This window comes from Balaenoptera physalus (genome assembly GCF_965194825.1).
Source record: "Balaenoptera physalus genome assembly, chromosome: 8".
NCBI classification, from domain to species: Eukaryota; Metazoa; Chordata; class Mammalia; order Artiodactyla; family Balaenopteridae; genus Balaenoptera; species Balaenoptera physalus.
Genome location: NC_138887.1, coordinates 12,337,952 through 12,356,998, shown reverse-complemented (window position 1 = coordinate 12,356,998; position 19,047 = coordinate 12,337,952). Strand labels below are relative to the sequence as shown.

Here is a 19,047-nt window from a genome sequence, read left to right as displayed (position 1 = left end):
TGTAAGCACCATCCTAGTCTAGGCCACCATCGTCTCCTCTGATCTCCCCAGAACAGCCTCCAAGCTCATTTGATCTCATTCTCTGCCCAGCAACGGGAGTATTTAAGTCTTGTCACTGCTCTGCTTAAAGCCCCAGCTGCTTCCCAGTGAACTCAGAATAGGATCCAAGTTTACTACCATAGCCTATAAATCCCTGTGCCTCTCCCTCCAACTTCATCTAGAAACTACCAAATGATGTTTGAGCCACCCTGGAACTTTTTTCAGTGCCTTGAACATCAAGCCTGTTCACACAAGTTAGCCTAGGTACCCAACTAACACAGTCAGCTCTGTAGTACTGTAATAGGTTTATAATACTTTTCACACAAATAACACATAAAAAACAAACACAAAAATAAACATTTTTAATCTTACAGTACAGTACCTTGAAAAGCACAGTAGTACAGTACAACAGCTGGCATCCAGGGACACGTTCGCATCTTTGAAAGTTCACAACTTGAAGGTTCGGATGTAGGGGACTTATGTAGTCCTTTACTACCCCATGACCCCTCTCCACCGTGCCTGCAGTACTCTCCTCTTTTCAGCTAGGTTTCTACTCATTTTATAATTTCTGTCAAATTAAAACTATTTATTTGTTTGCCTATTTGTCTGTCTTCCAAATCAGAATGTAAATTCCATGAAAGGAGGGTCTAGATACATTTTGTTTGCTAACATGTATCTAGATTATATAGCCCAGATCTTGACACAGGGATACTCACAAATTATATGTAGAATAAATTAGTGGATAAATGAATTAATAAAATAATATAAATAGTATTTATTCAAATATCTTTAATTGTTAGCAATAATTAGTTCAACACATTTGTATTGAATGACAGAGCATGGATCGTGGAGTCTGACGTACAGGACATTTTGTCCTGGTTCTATCGCTTACTTAGCTGGGTAGCCTTAGACAAACTAACCCTTTAAAGGGTCTCAATTTCTTGATCTGTAAAATGCAAGTTATAATGCTCTCTATTTTGTAAGTTGAAAAGTCCAGTGAGATAATGCAAATAAAAAGCAGAGTCCACAGTCATCACAAGTGTTCAAGAGAAGATGCTTGCTGTTACCTTCATGAGAAGGACCACGAAAGGCATGGAGGGCCAGTTAGCAAATACGGTTGGCATTTTCCTGCCTGCATAGGGCATACAGCAACTAATAGACAATCTAATGCACTATGCTTTGTGCCGTTATCGAGGATACACAGATAATAAGTGCTTCTTGAATGTTCTTGGCATCAAAGTCAAATGGATTTTCTTTACTTACATTCCATCAATTACTTAAAATCTTGCCACATTGTAATTTGCTTCATATTTGAATCTTGATTTTCTTAGGCAAATTTTGTTTTTTTCTGGAGTTCCTAGTTCTTATTTTTTTTTCTTGCGTATGTAGCTTTATCTCATTATTTTACTTTTTCCAGCCTCTCAGTCATACTGATTATACAGTTAAGGCTCTTCTGCCTCCTTAGACTCCCCCTTTTGAAGATCTCTGTCCTTCTCCATCTCTACCTTGTCCAAGCTGTCATTCTGGGACCTTCCTTCCCTACACTTCTTGGTTGGTCCTCAGTGCGTACCAAAATTTTCCTCTTATTTCATTTACTCCAGTGTTTTACTGGAGTCAACTTCAAGAAACATACTTAGTAAGTTTAATCTTTGAAAGTTTGAAAATACCTTCATATTCGATTAATCATTTGACTGGATATACAATTCTAGGTTTAACATCATTTCAGTTTAGAAATTTGAAAGCAAGCTTCACTTTCTTCTAGTTTCTAGTAGAAACCAGTGAGACTAGTCTATATCGAGGCGTTCAGTCCTTCTGCTTTCAGCCCTACTTCTAGTCTAAGATCTGTCTCTCTCTTAACCATTGATTTTAAGAAAAGAGGCTCAGGAATTCCCTGGTGGTCCAGTGGTTAGGACTCGGCGATTTCACTGCCAAGGGTGCCGGTGCGATCCCTGGTCGGGGAACTAGGATTCCACAAGCCATGCGCAGAGTGGCCAAAAATATTAAAAAATTAATTAATTAAATTAAATTTTTAAAAAAGAGGCTCTTGGGGAGGTGAAATAGACCAATTGGCATCGACTTCCTCTCAGTGTCCTTGTAGAATATTCTGTGCTTCAGCTTTCTCTACCTCTTTTCCCCATCAACATGATCCCATCCATGTCATTCTTAAATTTGTTGGAATATCCCATTCACTAGTGATGCTCTCTCCCATCCTTTTCCCTCATATGAAGTTTTACGTTTGTTTGTTTAACTTGTGTACTTTTATTTCAGTGGTTTATCAGGAGAGAGTGAAGGCAATTATAGCTGTTCAAAGCCCCAAAATACACAACTTGAAATTATAGTACAGTTTGCCATCATTTAGATGTACTGTACTTTATTGAACCAGTGCCAAAGTTTTGGGCATATTTTCCTAATTTTTTTTTCAGTATTACAACTATTTGACCTCTTTATCTGGAAGGAAGCGGTTAGAGATAGGCCTTTGAGGACAGTACATGAGGGAATGATTGCTAAACACCTACTCTTAACAAGGTAACCTTTGGAAGCTAAGAAAAGATGGAAAAGTTTTCTTTCTTTTTTTTTTTTTTAAGTTCAGAATGCCCCACAAAGAACCCTCACAGGCTGTGTGTTAGAAAGCCTTGTGGGAAGGAGAGAGGTATTAAGAGTATTAAGGAGATTTAGAAAGTTGTTTAGATCCTTGCCAATAAAACTTGTCAATATTCCTGATTACATCCATAGAAAAAAAAAATTTTTTAAGCAGGATTTCTCCATCTAAGTGTGTGAACACTTTTTAAACTCTTGATTTTGAGTTGACAAATTTCCCTCCAGAAGGATTGCACCAATTTGTATTCCTACCAATCACAGACCTCTTTTTTTTTTAATGTATTTTTTTTGGCTGCGTTGGGTCTTCGTTGCTGCACGCGGGCTTCCTCTAGTTGCCGCGAGAGGGGGCTGCTCTTTTTGTGGTGCGCGGGCTTCTCATTGCAGTGGCTTCTCGTTGCGGAGTGTTGGCTCTAGGCGCACAGGCTTCAGTAGTTGTGGCGCACAGGCTTCAGTAGTTGTGGCGCACAGGCTTAGTTGGTCCACGGCATGTGGGACCTTCCCAGAGCAGGGCTTGAACCCGGGTCCCCTGCATTGGCAGACGGACTCCCAACCACTGCACCACCAGGGAAGTCCCAATCACGGATGTCTTAAACACATGCTAAGATGACATCCACAAGATGATTTGCTAGTTTTATAAACAAAATTGGGGCTCATTATCTTCATACACATTTCTTTGATTATTACTGATGTTATTACCCATATTGTATTACCCAACTGCTCAAACCAATCCTCCATAGGTATTGCCAACCTCACTTTAGAAATCTGTAGACTGAGACTCAGGGACTTTTAAGAATTCTCAAGATCACACAGCTTTCAAGTGTTTGAAAGCATATGCGGGTGTAGATATTGCTTTGCCAAAAAGTAATTTAAGAACATGTGACTTATCCGCTCATCTTTTTTCTTAAACAGAAAATCAGATCATTCTTTCTGGACCTTAGATGTAAATAATTATGTCAAACATGTTCTACTTCTTGAAACAAATATTTGAAAAACCCTTCATGCAAAGCCTAGACTGGGAGGGACGTCCCAGGTACATAGGATTATTGCACAGGGTTACAAGGACAGGATTCAATTGACTCATGAGAACTTAGCTTCCTCTGGGATCTAGATATTGCCTTCCTTGTCTCATTGTGCATATCTATATATTTTTTTAAGGGACTGTACATTTCTGCTTTTTATAAACCACGTGGCAAAATGATACTCTACAGTAGCTCCTCACTCACCCCCATCCACAGGTTCACTTTCCAAAGTTTCAGTTACCTATTGTCAACCATGGTCTAAAAATATTAAACAGAAAATTCTAGAAAAAAATAATTCATAAATTTTAAATTGTGTGGCATTCTGAAGAGAGTGATGAACTCTCCCGCCATCCCCCTCTGTCCGTTGAATCATCCCTTTGTCCAACGTATCCACCCGTTAGTCACTTAGTAGCCATCTAGGTTATCAGATTGACTGTCCGTCAGTGGCAGCACATGTGTTCAAGTGACCCTTATTTTACTGAATAATGTTCCCAAAGCACAAGAGTAGTGATGCTGGCAATTCGGATATGCCAAAGAGAAGCTGTAAAGAGCTTCTTTTAAGTGAAAAGGTGAAAGTCCTCAACTTAATAAGGAAAGAAAAATAAACTGTAAGCTGAGGTCGCTGAGATCTACAGTCAGAGCGAATCTTCTATCTGTGAAATTGTGAAGAAGGAAAAAGAAATTCATGCTAGTTTTGATGTCACACCTCAAACTGCAAAAGTTAAGTCCACAGTATGTCATAGGTGCTTAGTTAAGATGGAAAAAGCATTAAATATGTACAGTAAGATATTTTGAGAGACCACTTTTACATAACTTTTATTACAGTGTATGTTATCATTGTTCTATGTTATCAGTAGTTATAGTTGTTCCTCACTTACTGTGCCTTATTTATAAATTAAACTTCATCATAAGTATGTGTGGATAAGAAAAAAGAGTATACGTAGGGTTTGACATTATCTGTGGTTTTAGGCATCCACATGGGGTCTTGGAAACTATCCCCTACAGATAAGGGAGCACTGCTGTATTTAAGAAACGTATAGGAAATTGCAGTGTGAAAACTGCCAGTACAAGACAGATACCTATACCATACTCTGATATTAAATTACATGGACAAACCCCAGCTTCAGAATCTTTCTAAAATCAATCATATGCAAAATACCTGGTTTCTGAAGGGGCATATGAAAAAGTATATACAATTTCATAAACTGCAATATGGCTTACTTAGTAACTTATATTTATTTAAAGAAGCCTAAGCTTTCCAAATATATAGTATCTTCCAGGTGTCTTTATCCTAGCAAGTCTAAAAATTACCAAGTAATACCATTCCACTAACCTAAATTCTCTAAGATTTTTTTGTGCAAAGTGTTAAATGCCCTTCATCCCAAACTTGGTAGCATAGTGTTCGGTGTGGATCCGGAAGCTCCCAGGAAAGGATGGTGCATAGTGAGGGTGACACAAGTTGAACTGCCCTTTCCTATGGCTGGACCTGAAGAATTCCCTTATACATCATCCCTGCAGGGTGGTTAAAACTCCAAGTTCTAAGTACCAATACCACAGTACTCCAATGTGGATGAATCTCAAAAACATTATGCTAAGTGGAGGACCCCAGCCACTTAAAGGCCACATATTGTGTGATTTCATTGATATGGAATATCCAGAATAGAGAAATCCCTAGAGGCAGAAAGAAGGTTAGTGGTTGCCAGGGGCGTGAGGGGAGGGGAGAATTGAGAGAATCTGCTTAAGGGATGAGGGTTTTACTGAGAGTGTAATTGAAAGTGGGGTCAGGCTGCTTGCCAATAAAGAGGCAAGGTTGGAAGAAAGGAAAGTTTGCCTTATTTTGGATGCCCTGCGGGGGAGGGCGGACGCCTGTCCAAAGGCCGACTCCACCCCTCACAGTCAGGGAGCAAGAGCTTTTATAGATGGAGGGAGGGGGCCACATGCAGAACCAGCACAGTCAGCTCTGACAGTCTTCTTGAAATCGGTCATCGCTGGTCTGACCAGCGTCATCCTGATTGTTTTAAGTACAGTTAATCTTCAGTTCCAGGGTCGGTTTATTCCCATTTCCTTGAGGCCAATTCTTGGAATTGTGGCAGCTAATGTCACAGCTACAGTCTGGCCATCATGTAGTTCACTTCTTCCACCTGGTGGGGTTTCAGTGTCTATAAGACAGCTCACAGGATAGGGCTCAGAATATTATCTATAGCCCTTGAGAAGGAACTAAAGGTCCTTAACTACGCTTAATGACTAAACTATGATTATTTAGTCTTGTTGTACGGTTTTCCTTTGTTTCTGCATTTTCTTATTTCTCTGATTAAGTTTATTCTTTGGTTAAAGCTTTTGCACAGACCAAAGGCAGGCAGAGGACATGGGGGGCAAGGACCACAGGTAGGGTCCTGCTCCGTTTCAGGAGCAATGGAAATATTTTGGAACTAGATTAGAGGTGGTAGCCACACAGCATTGCAAATGTATTAAATGCCACTGAATAGTTCACTTGAAAATGGTGAATTTTATGTTATGTGAATTTCACCTCAACCCATTCTTTTTTTAACAAAACTCCAAGTTCCTAAACCCAACAGACCTGGACTTGGAAACTGACAACTTCCTAGCTGTATGATGTTGGGCAAGTTATTCTCATTTTCCAACCTGGATCCTAACTTTAACCCTTTTACCTTAAACCTCCGTCAACATCCATACAGGATTGCCGTGAGGATTATAGGAGATGATGTGTGTAAAACCTTTGGCACAGTGGCTGGCACAGCCCAGATTCTTAGGAAACAGTAGCTACCACTGCTAATACTCCTGGCAGCTGCAGCAATAGCAGTAGATGGTAGCTGTGTTTCAACCCAGATTCCTGAATAGTCAAGTGACTGTTTTCCAGTTGATCGTCTTGCTTCAGGTCATCCAGTTAGGAAAAAGCCACACACATGACTTCGACTTCAGCCTTGTATTCGCTCAGCAGAATCCTTCTTTTGAAAGATAAGTTTTAGGTGAAAACCATGGTTAATGTCAAAATGGAGCACATCCCTAAAACACCAAATTATCAGCTTTCCCGGGAGTTTAGGGGACACTGCTTCCCAATGTGTGCTCCTTTCCTGAAAAGGGACAAACCCGTGAAACCCAGTCATACACTGGAGCATTTGAAAGGAAGTGTGAGAAGGGAAAAAAAAAAAAAGGAATTTCCCCGAGCTTCAGAGAAGGAAAACTGTGGAATCAGTTGGAAGTTGCCGTTTATCCGGAGTGGATGGTATGGGTGACAGAAAGGGGCGGCTTGATGGTTTTAGGAGGTCTGTGTCCCCTCTCTCCATCAACAACGGCTTCCTCAACATGACCTTTTCTGAATGGAATTCTCCGAAGAGCCGGCAGCACATTTGCTGCTTTACTCACTGACATTCTGTTACCCACATGTGCTTTGGTTTTATTTGTTCTTCCTATGAGCTCCCCAAATCGAGAGGAGGCTGGAAAAATTTTTATGAGATAGAAATGTACTGTTTTGTAGTCTTCTTGTGACTCCCTAATTTGTTTTCCCGAAGCCTAATCAAGTGAGATGTAAAGGACAGCCAACATAAATACCATTTATTGAATGAGGCAACAAAAGTAAAATCTGTTGAAACAGCATGTTCCCCAGCTTGTCCATGGAAGAGTGAGAAGCAAGACGAGGCTGCTGAGGTTATGGAAAGTACATGGTCTTCAATGTGAGACAGCTCAGGTGGACGTGGATCTGCTTCCTGGGGCTCTTAATTATTAGCCATGTGACCTTGAGCAAAACCTTATTAGCTTTGGGGACTTCAGCGTCGTTATGTGAAGACTGGGGATGATAAAATCCATTCCCAACAGGTGTTGAAAGCATTTCTTGAGTCACCCTGTTTGCAGTGGCTCAGTGCTCGGCAAAGAGCTGACAATAAACATCCTTTTCCCCCTTGCACTGCAAAGCATCAAGGGAGGTGATGGGGCAGCTTGTGTCATCATAGTGGCCGGCAGGTTTTGTGCATTGTTGTGGGTTAGGGGATGCTTACTTCGTGCTTTCTGTCCATTATCTCATTTAAATCCTTACATCAAGTCTATGTGGTAAACTTGATCATACCCAGCTTAGTTGCAGAACACGAGGCTCAGAGACGTTAAGTGATTAGTCCGAGATGGCGCTGCTCGAAGGTAGAAGAGCTGATATCCAAACAGAAATCTCTCTGACAATGAAGCTTGCACCCATAACCTCTTCTACCACCCAGGCTCTGGCTGAGGTGTAGTTGATCTGCGGTCTGTTGAACTGAATCTTGGAACCCTACAGTAGATGCTGAGCAGTAAACCTTTGTGTTACCTTCACCTGGGGTCAGATTTCCAGCTTCAGAGAGACACTATGTACTCATGGCCACTGTTCTCTGGGACCCAGAAAGTCAACTCAATTGAGTGACCTACCCCTGTGAGTCTTTGTGACAGGCCAGGCGCATCCATGTGGCCGGCCCCCTGCATGGTGGTGGGCAGGTCAGATGACCACTGCACAGTTGGATAAAACTAAGTCAAGAAAAGCCATGTGTGCAAAGACAGTTCTTTCCAAAATGATGGTCCATTTGCAAGGGTGTAACTGGCAGTGATATTCCTGGCATTCATCTCAAACACCCCAGGCTGCTTGGGTAATGAATTTCTGAGGGTTAGTCATTAACAGGTTTCCTGCTTTCCTCCCGCTTTGACAGGCCCAGCTGTGAGATACAGTGAGTTCAAGATGTCAGAGGCCGGCCCGCCCCCCCTGCTTGGGCAGCACACGACGCACATCCTGAAGGAGGTCCTCAGATACGATGACAGGGCCATCACAGAGCTGTTCAGCGCTGGAGTGGTGACCCAACATGAGGTTGAGTGACAAAGGAAATATGCTTTTTTGCAAAACCACAGTTCTAATGCATTTTGCTAGCAAAGTCAAAATAGCCTTTCTGGACCCTTCTCCCCAATTCTGGTGCCTGCCACTGAAGAGTTAGAGGAATTCCAGATTTCCTGCCTGGCGTCTCCAGAATGGCTCTCGTATCAATGAATCTAGTGCTTTCTAAACGTACCCCACCTTTGATTCCTTACCATTTCCCCCCAGATAATAGATTAATTGTGGATTTGTGGGATTTTTTTTTTTTTTTTGGGTGAAGATTTTTTTTTTTTTTCTGGAAAAATACATTCCTCATTCTAATTACGTTAATAGCCTAAACGTTTGCCCCTCCAGCCCACGCAGGTCTGAAAAAGAGCAGATCTCTTGACGTTCTTTACTTGCACATAAAGTCCTCATTTAAACCTTTGTTAGGAAGTCAAAGCAATAAGCAGAATGACAGTCTCGGTGATTGATTTTAAACAGAATAACTTAATTTTGAGCTCATGAACCCTTTGTTAATCTGTAATTTAAACCATGGAATTTGTTAATGTCCATTATAAAACTGAGCTCCGTTCTCCCCCATGGGGGTAAATAGTGGCTTTATGTTGTATTTCTTTGATTATTTCATGAGACATGGCAGAAAATCAATCTCCACCAATGAATTTTGGGATGTATGGGGTGAAGAGTGGTTCTTTAATTGGTACCTTATTTTGAGCCAAGTACAAATGCAATAGGTTTTTAAATGAATGTCAGATGACTATCTCGGTATTAAATAACGTCTAAATAATGATAAATTGGAGACTGAAAGGAAAATATTTCTTTGTGATCTGAGTATCCACTGTAGAAGACTATATCATGCCTTAATATTAAGTATTTGCATTTAAGTATTTGTCAGTGAATTTGAAATATAGAAACATCTTCTGTCCAGAAGGTGGTGGCTGATTTGCCTATATGTTCCAGGATGAATTGTCACTCAGACTGCCAATCACCCAAGCCCAGGTACAGACCAAGGAATCAGATGACCCCATGACACAATTCATGCTGTTAGGCACATATATCTTAAAGCCATGTCATTACATGCCAAGTGGTCATTGAAAGTTAAATTACAGATGTTCATTTTTCAAACTGTGATTTAGAGCTAGTTTTCTTATTGTGTTCTTTTTTATTGGAAAGATTCGAGCCATTTATGCATGCTGTAAGCCCCAATATGTTTGTAGAATCAGGGACTCCAAGTAAATAGGAAGTTTGTCTTCTCACGAGGCCTCCTGGGACATTTTAGAAGAATGCCTACTAATTCTTGAAACACTTATTGTCCTCTCTGCTTTCCTCTTTGTGGACAACTTATTCTGAAGAACTCCTGCTGTTATCCCACTAGTTAGAATTTCATCATGCAGGGGTAATTTGATACCTTCTTCAGTACTTTTCCCCCAGTGGCTAATTTGTAGATATATATTTGGAGACATTCACTTCAGGCCAGACATCTAAATGAAATTCTTCCATGTATATACAATTAGTAATGAAAATGGTAAAAGGCTGGATGACAGAGAATTGGCAAAACACATATCTTGAAAGACATTTTTCCACCATTTCTCCTAGTGATCCAAGTAGATGTCTTGAAATGCAAATTACTTGGTTACTGAGCAATAACCCTTAAATATCTGGGTCGCCATATGTAGCAGGATGTTGATCATTCAGAGAGGGTCACAGAATGCCTCTAAAACCTTGAAATCAATCAAGGTTGATTGATTGTGCAGTCTTGGTCCACAGCAAGAGTCGCCACTGGAGACCATCTCCAGTGTAATCATATATGTAGCTGTCCAGATTTCCACCTACACACCTCAAAACGATCCAGGAGAACTTTGAACCTGTTCATTACCCAACAGATAGCATTTACCCAACTGATTTAGTGAGAGAAGTAATTTAGAATATATTTCAAGTTCAGATAGATAATTAGTCCTGCAAGAAACACTGTGCTTGCTAAAATTTCTAGCAACATGTCCCAGATCAAGTTATACCTATAAACAATGTGCTGTTTTAATGATCAGGACCTATTATCTTATGCATTTCCAAAACCAAACATACTATTAAGATACCATATGCTCCAGTTCACTTTGTGTCAAGGCCTACCTTCTGGTAGATTTGTGTCTGAGGTTGGCCTAGAAAGTTCTTTGAAACTTCGCGGGTCAATCATTATGTGTGTCCATGAGCAACTGGTTTCCTTCCCTTGATTTTTTTCTTAAACTTTCTGCTGCCATGATTTTCTGGTTAATCAAGCATGATATTTTCCATCATGCATTCTGATATGCTGAATGTTTCCCCAGAAGAAGAGAAATGAACATTGACCAGTTTTGTGTGACTCCCCCGGGTTACTTGGTGTTCTTTCGTGTTCAGTCCATCTACTAGCAGTTAGAAGCCCAATCATGATTTTTAAAAAAAAAAACAGAAAAACAAGGGAGGTCTCACATAGGTTATTTCATACTAGCTCATTAGACTATTAGACTATGTGGGGTTAACCTCTTAGATAACCCCACAGTGGGGGCCTTTTGCATAAGACTTCAAGACCCCTGCTTTCAGCCTTTGGCACGGAAATTCACACCCGCTCTTATCTCACCTGCATTTGATAGCTCACCACTGACTCTTTGGTCCCATGACGTTGGCATGTGGTCTGCTTTTACGGATGTGAGTCTTGCTTGTCCCTGTCCCATGTGGCTCAATGCTGCCTTTATCCACAGGACTCGTTCTCCAGACCCTGGGCCAGCAGGTGCTGAGAAAGAACGTTAGGTCCAGATCGTCTGCCTCTGCTCTGACAGCTCATGTGGCAAAGGAGACGAGAGGGAAAGAAAGGCACCGTCCTCACCCTCCATTCCCTGGCCCTGGGCTGTTCATTTTCAAGCTCATCCCCCAAGATTAATAGATTCTTCTTGCATTTGCTTCTGTTCATGGCAGAATATCCGCTATAGTGAGTCCTTAAATTCATGAGATTCTTCAGACACGAGATGCCTGCAGAAAATGGTTGTTCACCTTGATTGTAGTATCAGTGCCACTTAGGAGGCCAGAATGTCAAGCTCACTTCTTTTCCCTCTCTATTTTGTGGTACAGTCATTATTTGTTAAGGAGGATGAAAAGGTTCGGGAAGAAAGGTACATAATTCCATTTCAAACAGCTGTTGGGAAAATAAAAAACACATCACAGAGGAAATGTAGAACTTTTCTCAGACCTCAGGATAAAATTGTGTTACTTCTTACAATCCTAGTATAGAAATACCAGGGTTCAGTGTTTTATAAATTCCTACTCTCATGTGATGCTTAAGTGGTTTCTCTGTATAGACATACCAGGCTATCTTCTGGGCACAAATGGACCTGAACTTTTTTTTTTTTTTTTAATTTATTTATTTGGCTGCGTTGGGTCTTTGTTGCTGTGCACGGGCTTTCTCTAGTTGCGGCGAGCGGGGGCTACTCTTCGTTGCGGTGCTTGGGCTTCTCATTGCGGTGGCTTCTCTTGTTGCGGAACACGGGCTCTAGGTGCGCACGCTTCAGTAGTTGTGGCACGTGGGCTCAGTAGTTGTGGCTCGCGGACTCTAGAGTGCAGGCTCAGTAGTTGTGGCGCACCGGCATAGTTGCTCCGCGGCATGTGGGATCTTCCTGGACTAGGGCTCGAACTTGTGTCCCCTGCTTTGGCGGATTCTTAACCACTGCACCACCAGGGAAGTCCCTGGACCTGAACTTTTAAACCAGGCTGGCTCTATGCAGGACAGGTTTATGTGGTGAGATTCGTGGAGTATAAGCACCTCCAATAGACACATTTCCCCCAAAGCTGATTCAAAACCATGTCTTTTAGTATCACTCTAGGAAGTTAACGTATTATTGACAAACGAGTGCAAATACTTTGAAACCATATATTTATTCTACACACTAGGGGGAGAGAATGTGAGTTTTGAAGGGAGGAGAGTTGGAATAAGTAAATTGGATGAGGAGGAAAGGAAGAGAGAGTACGCCCAGGTCAGGCAGACCCAAGGGTGTGTTGGCCCTGGGGACCCTGGTGAGCCCATCACAGTGTGAGCCCAGCCTGACCTGACGTGTGAATGCCAAGAGGGGAGGACGGGCACTGAGAGGTGCTCAAATGCTACCCAGGAAACAGAACTCACCCACCTCAAATTTTTTTTCTGGAGAAATAGTTCTTTTTTCCCATTCTTTAAGATCTTAACATTAAAGGGACTACCCAGCCTCCTGACCCTTTGCAACATTTTTTTTTAATTTTTATTTTATATTGGAGCATAGCTGATGAACCACGTTGTGTTAGTTTCAGGTGTACAGCCAAGTGATTCAGTTATACACATATTCATTCTTTTTCAGATTCTCTTCTCATATAGATTATCACAGAATGTTGGGTAGAGTTCCCTGTGCTCTACAGTAGGTCCCTGTTGGTCATCTGTTTTATACAGAGCAGTGTGTATATGTCAATCCCAATCTATCCCTACGCCCCCCACCCTTCCCTCCTGGCCTCCTGGTAACCATAAGTTCATTCTCTAAGTCTGTGAGTCTGTTTCTGTTTTGTAAATTAGGTCATTTATATCCTTTTTCTTAAATAAGAGGCTGTGATAGGCACACCAAAGAGGCCCATGTCCTAATTCCCAGAACCTGTGGATAGTGTCAGCTTCCATGGCAAGAGGGAATTAAGGTTGCTAATCAGCTGACCTTAAAATAAGGAGATTATCCTGGATTTTCCTGGTGGGCCTGATACAATCACAGGGGCCTTTAAGTGTGGAAGAGTCAGTGTCAGAGTGACATGATGGGAGAAGGACTTTTCCGATCGTTATGGGATTTGAAAATGGAAATGAATGAAGGAACGTAGGCATCTTCTAGAAGATGAAAAATGCAAAAAAAAAAGGACTCTCCCTTAGAGCCTCTAGAAGGAAAGCAGTCCTGCTTGATTTTAGCCCAGTGAGACCTATTTTGGACTCATTTTGGACTTCTGATCTCCAGAACTGTAAGATAATAAATTTGTGCTGTTTTAAGCCACGGCGTTTGTGATATTTTGTTACAGCACCAATAGGAAACTAATACGGAGGCTGCTCTTCCTTGGTTTGAAAGTTTAAAATGACAGGAGAATCACTGCCCTGCAAAGTGACTAACTGACACCTCCCTGTAAGTCCATTTTTTTCTACTTTCTCTTTTTTTATTTCCACTTCCTTTTTGACTTTTCACTTTTTCCCCATCCTTTCTCTATAGTAATGTTTTCTCTCTCCCTCTCCTTTATCTTCCTCTCCCTCCTCCTCCGCTCCTTTCTCTCTTTTTTTCTTTCTGTCCGTGTTACATAAGCATGGACACCAAAAGCCACCACTGACCTTGAGAAAAATAGGACTTGCTCAGTGATCTGGAAGATAGCTAGTGGTAATTCTGGCCATGACTTCAACTCCACAAGCGATTTTGGCTTAATCTGTGGGCGGGGTGAGCCCTGAATAATTGGCTGCCTCTCGTTCTCCCTCAAAACTCAGGGAACAAAGCGAAGGAGTGTTCCAGATGTCACCCCGGTCTGAGGCAGAGCCCTCGGGCTTGCTCCCTGTCACATGCCCCCAGTGCTAAGAAAAACATAAATAAATAAAATGTAATACAGAGCAGGGACTAGACTCTGTGACAGCTGGGGTCTTGCTGTTGTGACTGAGTTTTCATCAGAGAAAGGGGAAGGAGGGCATGAGGGTTAATGGTTCTGCTCCAGCACTCAGCCTTGGCCTTTGTTTCTTGCTTTATCTTTTCTTTTCTTTTTTTTGGCCTTGCCACATGTGGGATCTTAGTTCCCCGACCAGGGATTGAACCTGTGCCCCCTACAGTGGAAATGCGTGGAGTCTTAACCACTGGACGGCCAGGGAAGTCCCTTTGTTTCTTGCTTTTTCTTGGAGAAGGCAGCTACTCGGCCTCTAAGGGGGATTAGTAGTTTGCCCCTAATCGCTGCTGTCAAACGGCCTCCAGAAAGGCGGTACCTTCTCCACCTTGGTTTTGCCATCTGTGAAATGGGGAGCCTGGATCCTCACAGTTCCCTTTGCTTTCTTCTTCAACAGGATGAAAAACACTCAGACACGCCCCTCCTTTCTCCCCCCACCCCTTTCTTTTTCTTTGCAAATGAACCACATGACAGTCTGTTGAACTCACATTGGTGTCTTTGACTCTTGACCACAGAGATTGGAGGAGCAAAGCTTTCTTGCTGCTCATCTGCAGAATGAGCAGAACTTGCTCTCACCCAGAACTTGTGCACAAATGCTGCCCATGAAGCAAGACACAGCTTCAGAACACACAACTGAGAGGAAAGAAATTAATGTAAAACGGCCACAGGAAAACATCTTTCTGTCTGCCCCTTTACCTCTTTCTGAACCCTAGAGAAAAATTCGGATTGCTGTAGCATCTCTTGGTATGGGACATGGCCACATGTGTAACACACATTCACCCCAGTAGACTTGAATTTATGTTTGTAGGTTTTACAAAGGACTTCCTGGCTGTTCTTGATCAAAGCTTTGAAATATACTACTAATGGGCATTACCGTGTTCTTTCTTCTCAGAGGGTCAAGAAAACTGTAGCATCTATTTTGGGGGGACTGCTAAAGATTCACTCTTTAGGGGAGGTAGAAAATGAACTGTATTTCCAAGATTATCATTATAGATAGCCAAACGCTTGCAATGGCATTGACACAGATGAGGGGGCAAAACAGAAATGCAATGACCCACAGGTCACCTCTGGAAACAGTGCCCAGTGACCCAGGACCCTGAATCTTCTCAGCTTGATTTGCTGAACTGTGCAAATGGGAGAGTGTTCCATTCTTAAAAAATATGACAGAGTTGGAAATATCCAGTCACTAGGGTTTCCATCTCTGGGCCCCTGTTTCCCATCTTCTGCATCCCAAACATTTGCCTGGCTCTCCAAATTTACTTTCTGGGAAAACTTAAGTGAAAGGGTGCGGGCCCAGCACGCGAGCAGAGGTGGTGCTCAGGCCTCGCTAAGTGACTCAGTTAGCTGAAGTCACCGACAGAACCCTGCAGAGATGACAGTGATCAAAACTCATCAGTTTGTGCAGCTACACTCATACGACCCAGGTGACACGTGGTGAAATGAGTAGCTTGGTGGGCCTCTGTGTGGGTACCTTTCTGGGGGAGGGTTTTTTGACTTGGGAGAATGAACAGTCAGAGCTAGAATAGGCCCAGCTGGGGGAGGAAGAGGGTTCTGCTGGTTGTCAGAGTTAGTACCTTTCATTTCCTGTGCAGAGTTGAAGTAGACTTACTCTGCATCCGCGTGAAATAAGAGCTCTTATTATATTCTTTTTTTTCCTCTCTCTCTCTCTCTCAGGATACATGATAGATATAGTTCAGCAATGCTGGAAGATCTTCTTAGGAGTTCTGTGACTGGGGTTAAATTTGATGCTTAATAATAATAATAATAACAATGATACCAACAACAATGTCTGTTAAGGTCTTATATGTAAAGCACTATCCTACTAGATTTATGTGTACTAATGCACTTATTCAATGTGCCTGGGAAGCCCTGAAGGCTACTGCCTGAAGATGGAGGTCGGGGCTTCCCTGGTGGTCCAGTGGTTAAGACTCCACGCTTCCACTGCAGGGGGCACGGGTTCGATCCCTGGTCGGGGAACTAAGATCCCACGTGCTGCATGGCATAGCCACGAAAAAAAAAGAAAAAGATGGAAGTCGTCATGTTAAAGTGGACACACTCACAGGTCCTCTGCTCCATCACCTTCAGTGTGACTAAGTGATACCCTGCCGTCATTACCACGGACGCTACCCTCAGATTGTGTCCCTAAAGCTCATGCACCCCAGGACTTCGGGATCTTCAAAGGGGTAAAGGGCAAGACATATCAGGAGCAGAGAGACCCTAATCCCTTCATTTCAACCTTTACAAATGCTCTAGAAATAACAGGGTTCCCAAAAGGATCAGCTTAGCTCAAACACTGTCAGCAAAACCCTCAGGAAAGTCTCCTCAGGCTGCCGTCTCAGGGAGATATCACAGTTTTTCAACTGTTAAACATCCTAAGAACATATACGTCTACCAAAGAGGACCTGAAAATGTTCCCCCAACTCCAGAAGATTCTTCTGTGTATGAATTTACAGAGATAGCCTGCCATGTGTGAATCTTTTTAAAGGTTCAATGGAGCCATAAGGTTGCTGATGAAGTAGGTCAAAAGCAGCTCTCCCAAAGGCCGTTGCTGGGAAAAATGATAGAGCCTAGAACGCTTGGACTTAACCACGTAGGGGGCACCATTTAGTGCCCTAGAGAACAACCAGCACACTGCTGAAATCTAGACCTGGAGAGAGAGAGAGACATCAGTGTAAACAAAGGATAGCTTATTAGAGGTACTGAACGTCAGGAAATGAGTGACACCCATTTCCAATGAAATTTCAGATTCTCCTTGGACAGATGAAAGAAGTACGACAGATAATCTAGGATGATATATATGACTCCAGCTTGAATTACAATTTTTATTAGTAGGAAAATACTCATTTGTATAAAAATCTACTCTACAAGCAAATTCAGTGAAAAATATAATTCCCCCCAAATAAAAGATACAGCAGTGAACCATACAGATAACTTCTCTCGATTTGTTTGGAGCAATTTCAAAGGGTTGGAGTGGAGGGGAGAGGAGAGTACATCTTAGTGTTTGTCTTAACCCATGAACGAAGCGTTTTCTGATCTCCACAATTGGAAGTGATTTCTGCATCTTGTTTGCTATCTCAGGCCTCTGTATTTATCTGACCGTTAACAGTTATCACACACTGAGTTATAATTACTAGTCACCAATTGCTCTTTCCTATTAACTGTAATATTGTGGGTATCTTAGTCACGACTGCATCTCCAGTGATTACCATGATGCTTACTCTACAGGAGACACACAGTAAATATCTGTCCACTAGACATTCTCTCACTCACCAGATTACATGTTCTATGAGAGAAGAACTGGTTATGTTCATTCTTTTTTAAACTCGTAGTGCCTGTAATAAACACTTTTCAAAGATGGTCACCATCAATTCCTCCCTCCCGATAGGCACATGCCTCTCTTCCCATCAAAAGATGCACTTTATTTTCCTTCCCCTGGAACCTGGGCTGGTCTGGTGACTTGCTTTTTTTTTTTTTTTTTTTGAACTTTTTATTTTAAATAATTTTATATTTACAAAAACTATTAAAATAATACTTAGAATTCCCATATACTGCTCACCTAGTTTCCACTAATATTAACATTTTATGTAACCAATATACAAAATTAGCTAAGCCAGCAAATTAACATTGATACAATACTATTAATTAATGTACAAACATAATTCAGATTTTACCAGTTGTCTCACTTTGGTAGGCAGAATTCTATAGTCCCCAAGATTCCCAGCCCCTGATGTACACATACTTTCTCCTAGTTATTCAGTCAAACACTAATCTAAGTACTGCTGTGGAAGGATTTTGCAGCTATAATTAAGGTCCAAAATCAGATGACCTTAAGATAGGTAGATTGTCTGGGTGGGTCTGACCTAATCACATGAGTCCTTTAAGTCTGGGTCTAGAGGTCAAAAACATTAGGCCAGAGATTTTTAAACACAAAGGGGGTTTGACATGAGAGAACTTTTCAAAAGTGACTCCTTTTGACCAACAGAATGGGGTAGACGTGATAGTGCCAATTGGGCACTACCAATACCCCAATTGGGGTAGTGCCAATTCTAGGCTGAGCCTTGAAGAGGTTTAGCGTCATGCTCTTTTGCTCTTGGAAATCGAGCACCATGAAAGGCGTCTGACCACTGTCCTTTGAGGAATCCCGTGATACCCATGCCCACTCTCTTCAGAGAGAGAGGAGCCACTCGGAGGAGCCCAAAGACACCAGACATGTGAGTGAATCTTTCCCAGACCTCCAGCCCGCCTCTGCAATCACATGAATACAGCTGAGTAATCGACAGCAGCCACTGCCCCGTGGAGCGGAAGAATGGCCCGGCTGAGCCTTACCCACATTTCTGACCCACATAAACTAAGGTTGTTTTATTCCACTGTTGTGAGATGGTTTGTTATAAGCAAATTTCTGACTCAGAGAAGGATCTCAATATTAAATGTAGTTTGATGAAGAGATTTTTTTTTTTTTTAGCATCACAATCTTTTTATTATGATTTCCACTGTGCCCAGCCTCTGGGAGCACCAGCTCCTTCTGGAGTGAAGGCTGAGCCATGGGGCGGAGCATGCAGCTGTAGTGATGGGAAGACAGGGCTAGGGGATGTTCCCCTCAGCTAACTGTCAAGTTACCATCCACAGAACAGCACATAGGAAGGGCGTGAGGGACCAGAGGCCGCTGGGTCCTCCATTATTACTTGAGCGCTCTCAGAGCCCTTCTCACAAGCCTGTGTTTGGCCAGGAGACAGATCAGAGACCATCTCTTGTAGGAGGCTAAGCTTGATGCCCTTTGTTTTACCATGGATCTGGAAAGGCCTTGCTACTTATACCTTGATGTTCTTATGGCATCGTGACTGATTGAAATAGCAAATAATATGTGCTATGGTTTTTTAATTATTTTTTCCT

General features: G+C 42.1%; 1 protein-coding gene and 1 long non-coding RNA gene across 11 annotated transcripts in view; one reads left to right on the top strand and one right to left on the bottom strand.

Annotated features, from left to right (window-relative positions):
- LOC309666315 overlaps positions 1-19,047 on the bottom strand; it is a 667,877-nt gene that overhangs the window by 356,943 nt on the left and 291,887 nt on the right. The window lies entirely within an intron of this gene.
- SUGCT (succinyl-CoA:glutarate-CoA transferase) overlaps positions 1-19,047 on the top strand; it is a 789,655-nt gene that overhangs the window by 670,028 nt on the left and 100,580 nt on the right. For all 10 annotated transcript variants that reach the window (XM_082473570.1, XM_082473569.1, XM_082473565.1 and 7 more), the window contains one exon: positions 8,342-8,496. In XM_082473570.1, coding sequence (XP_082329696.1) covers positions 8,342-8,496 — 155 coding nt within the window. The remainder of the gene's footprint in view (positions 1-8,341; positions 8,497-19,047) is intronic.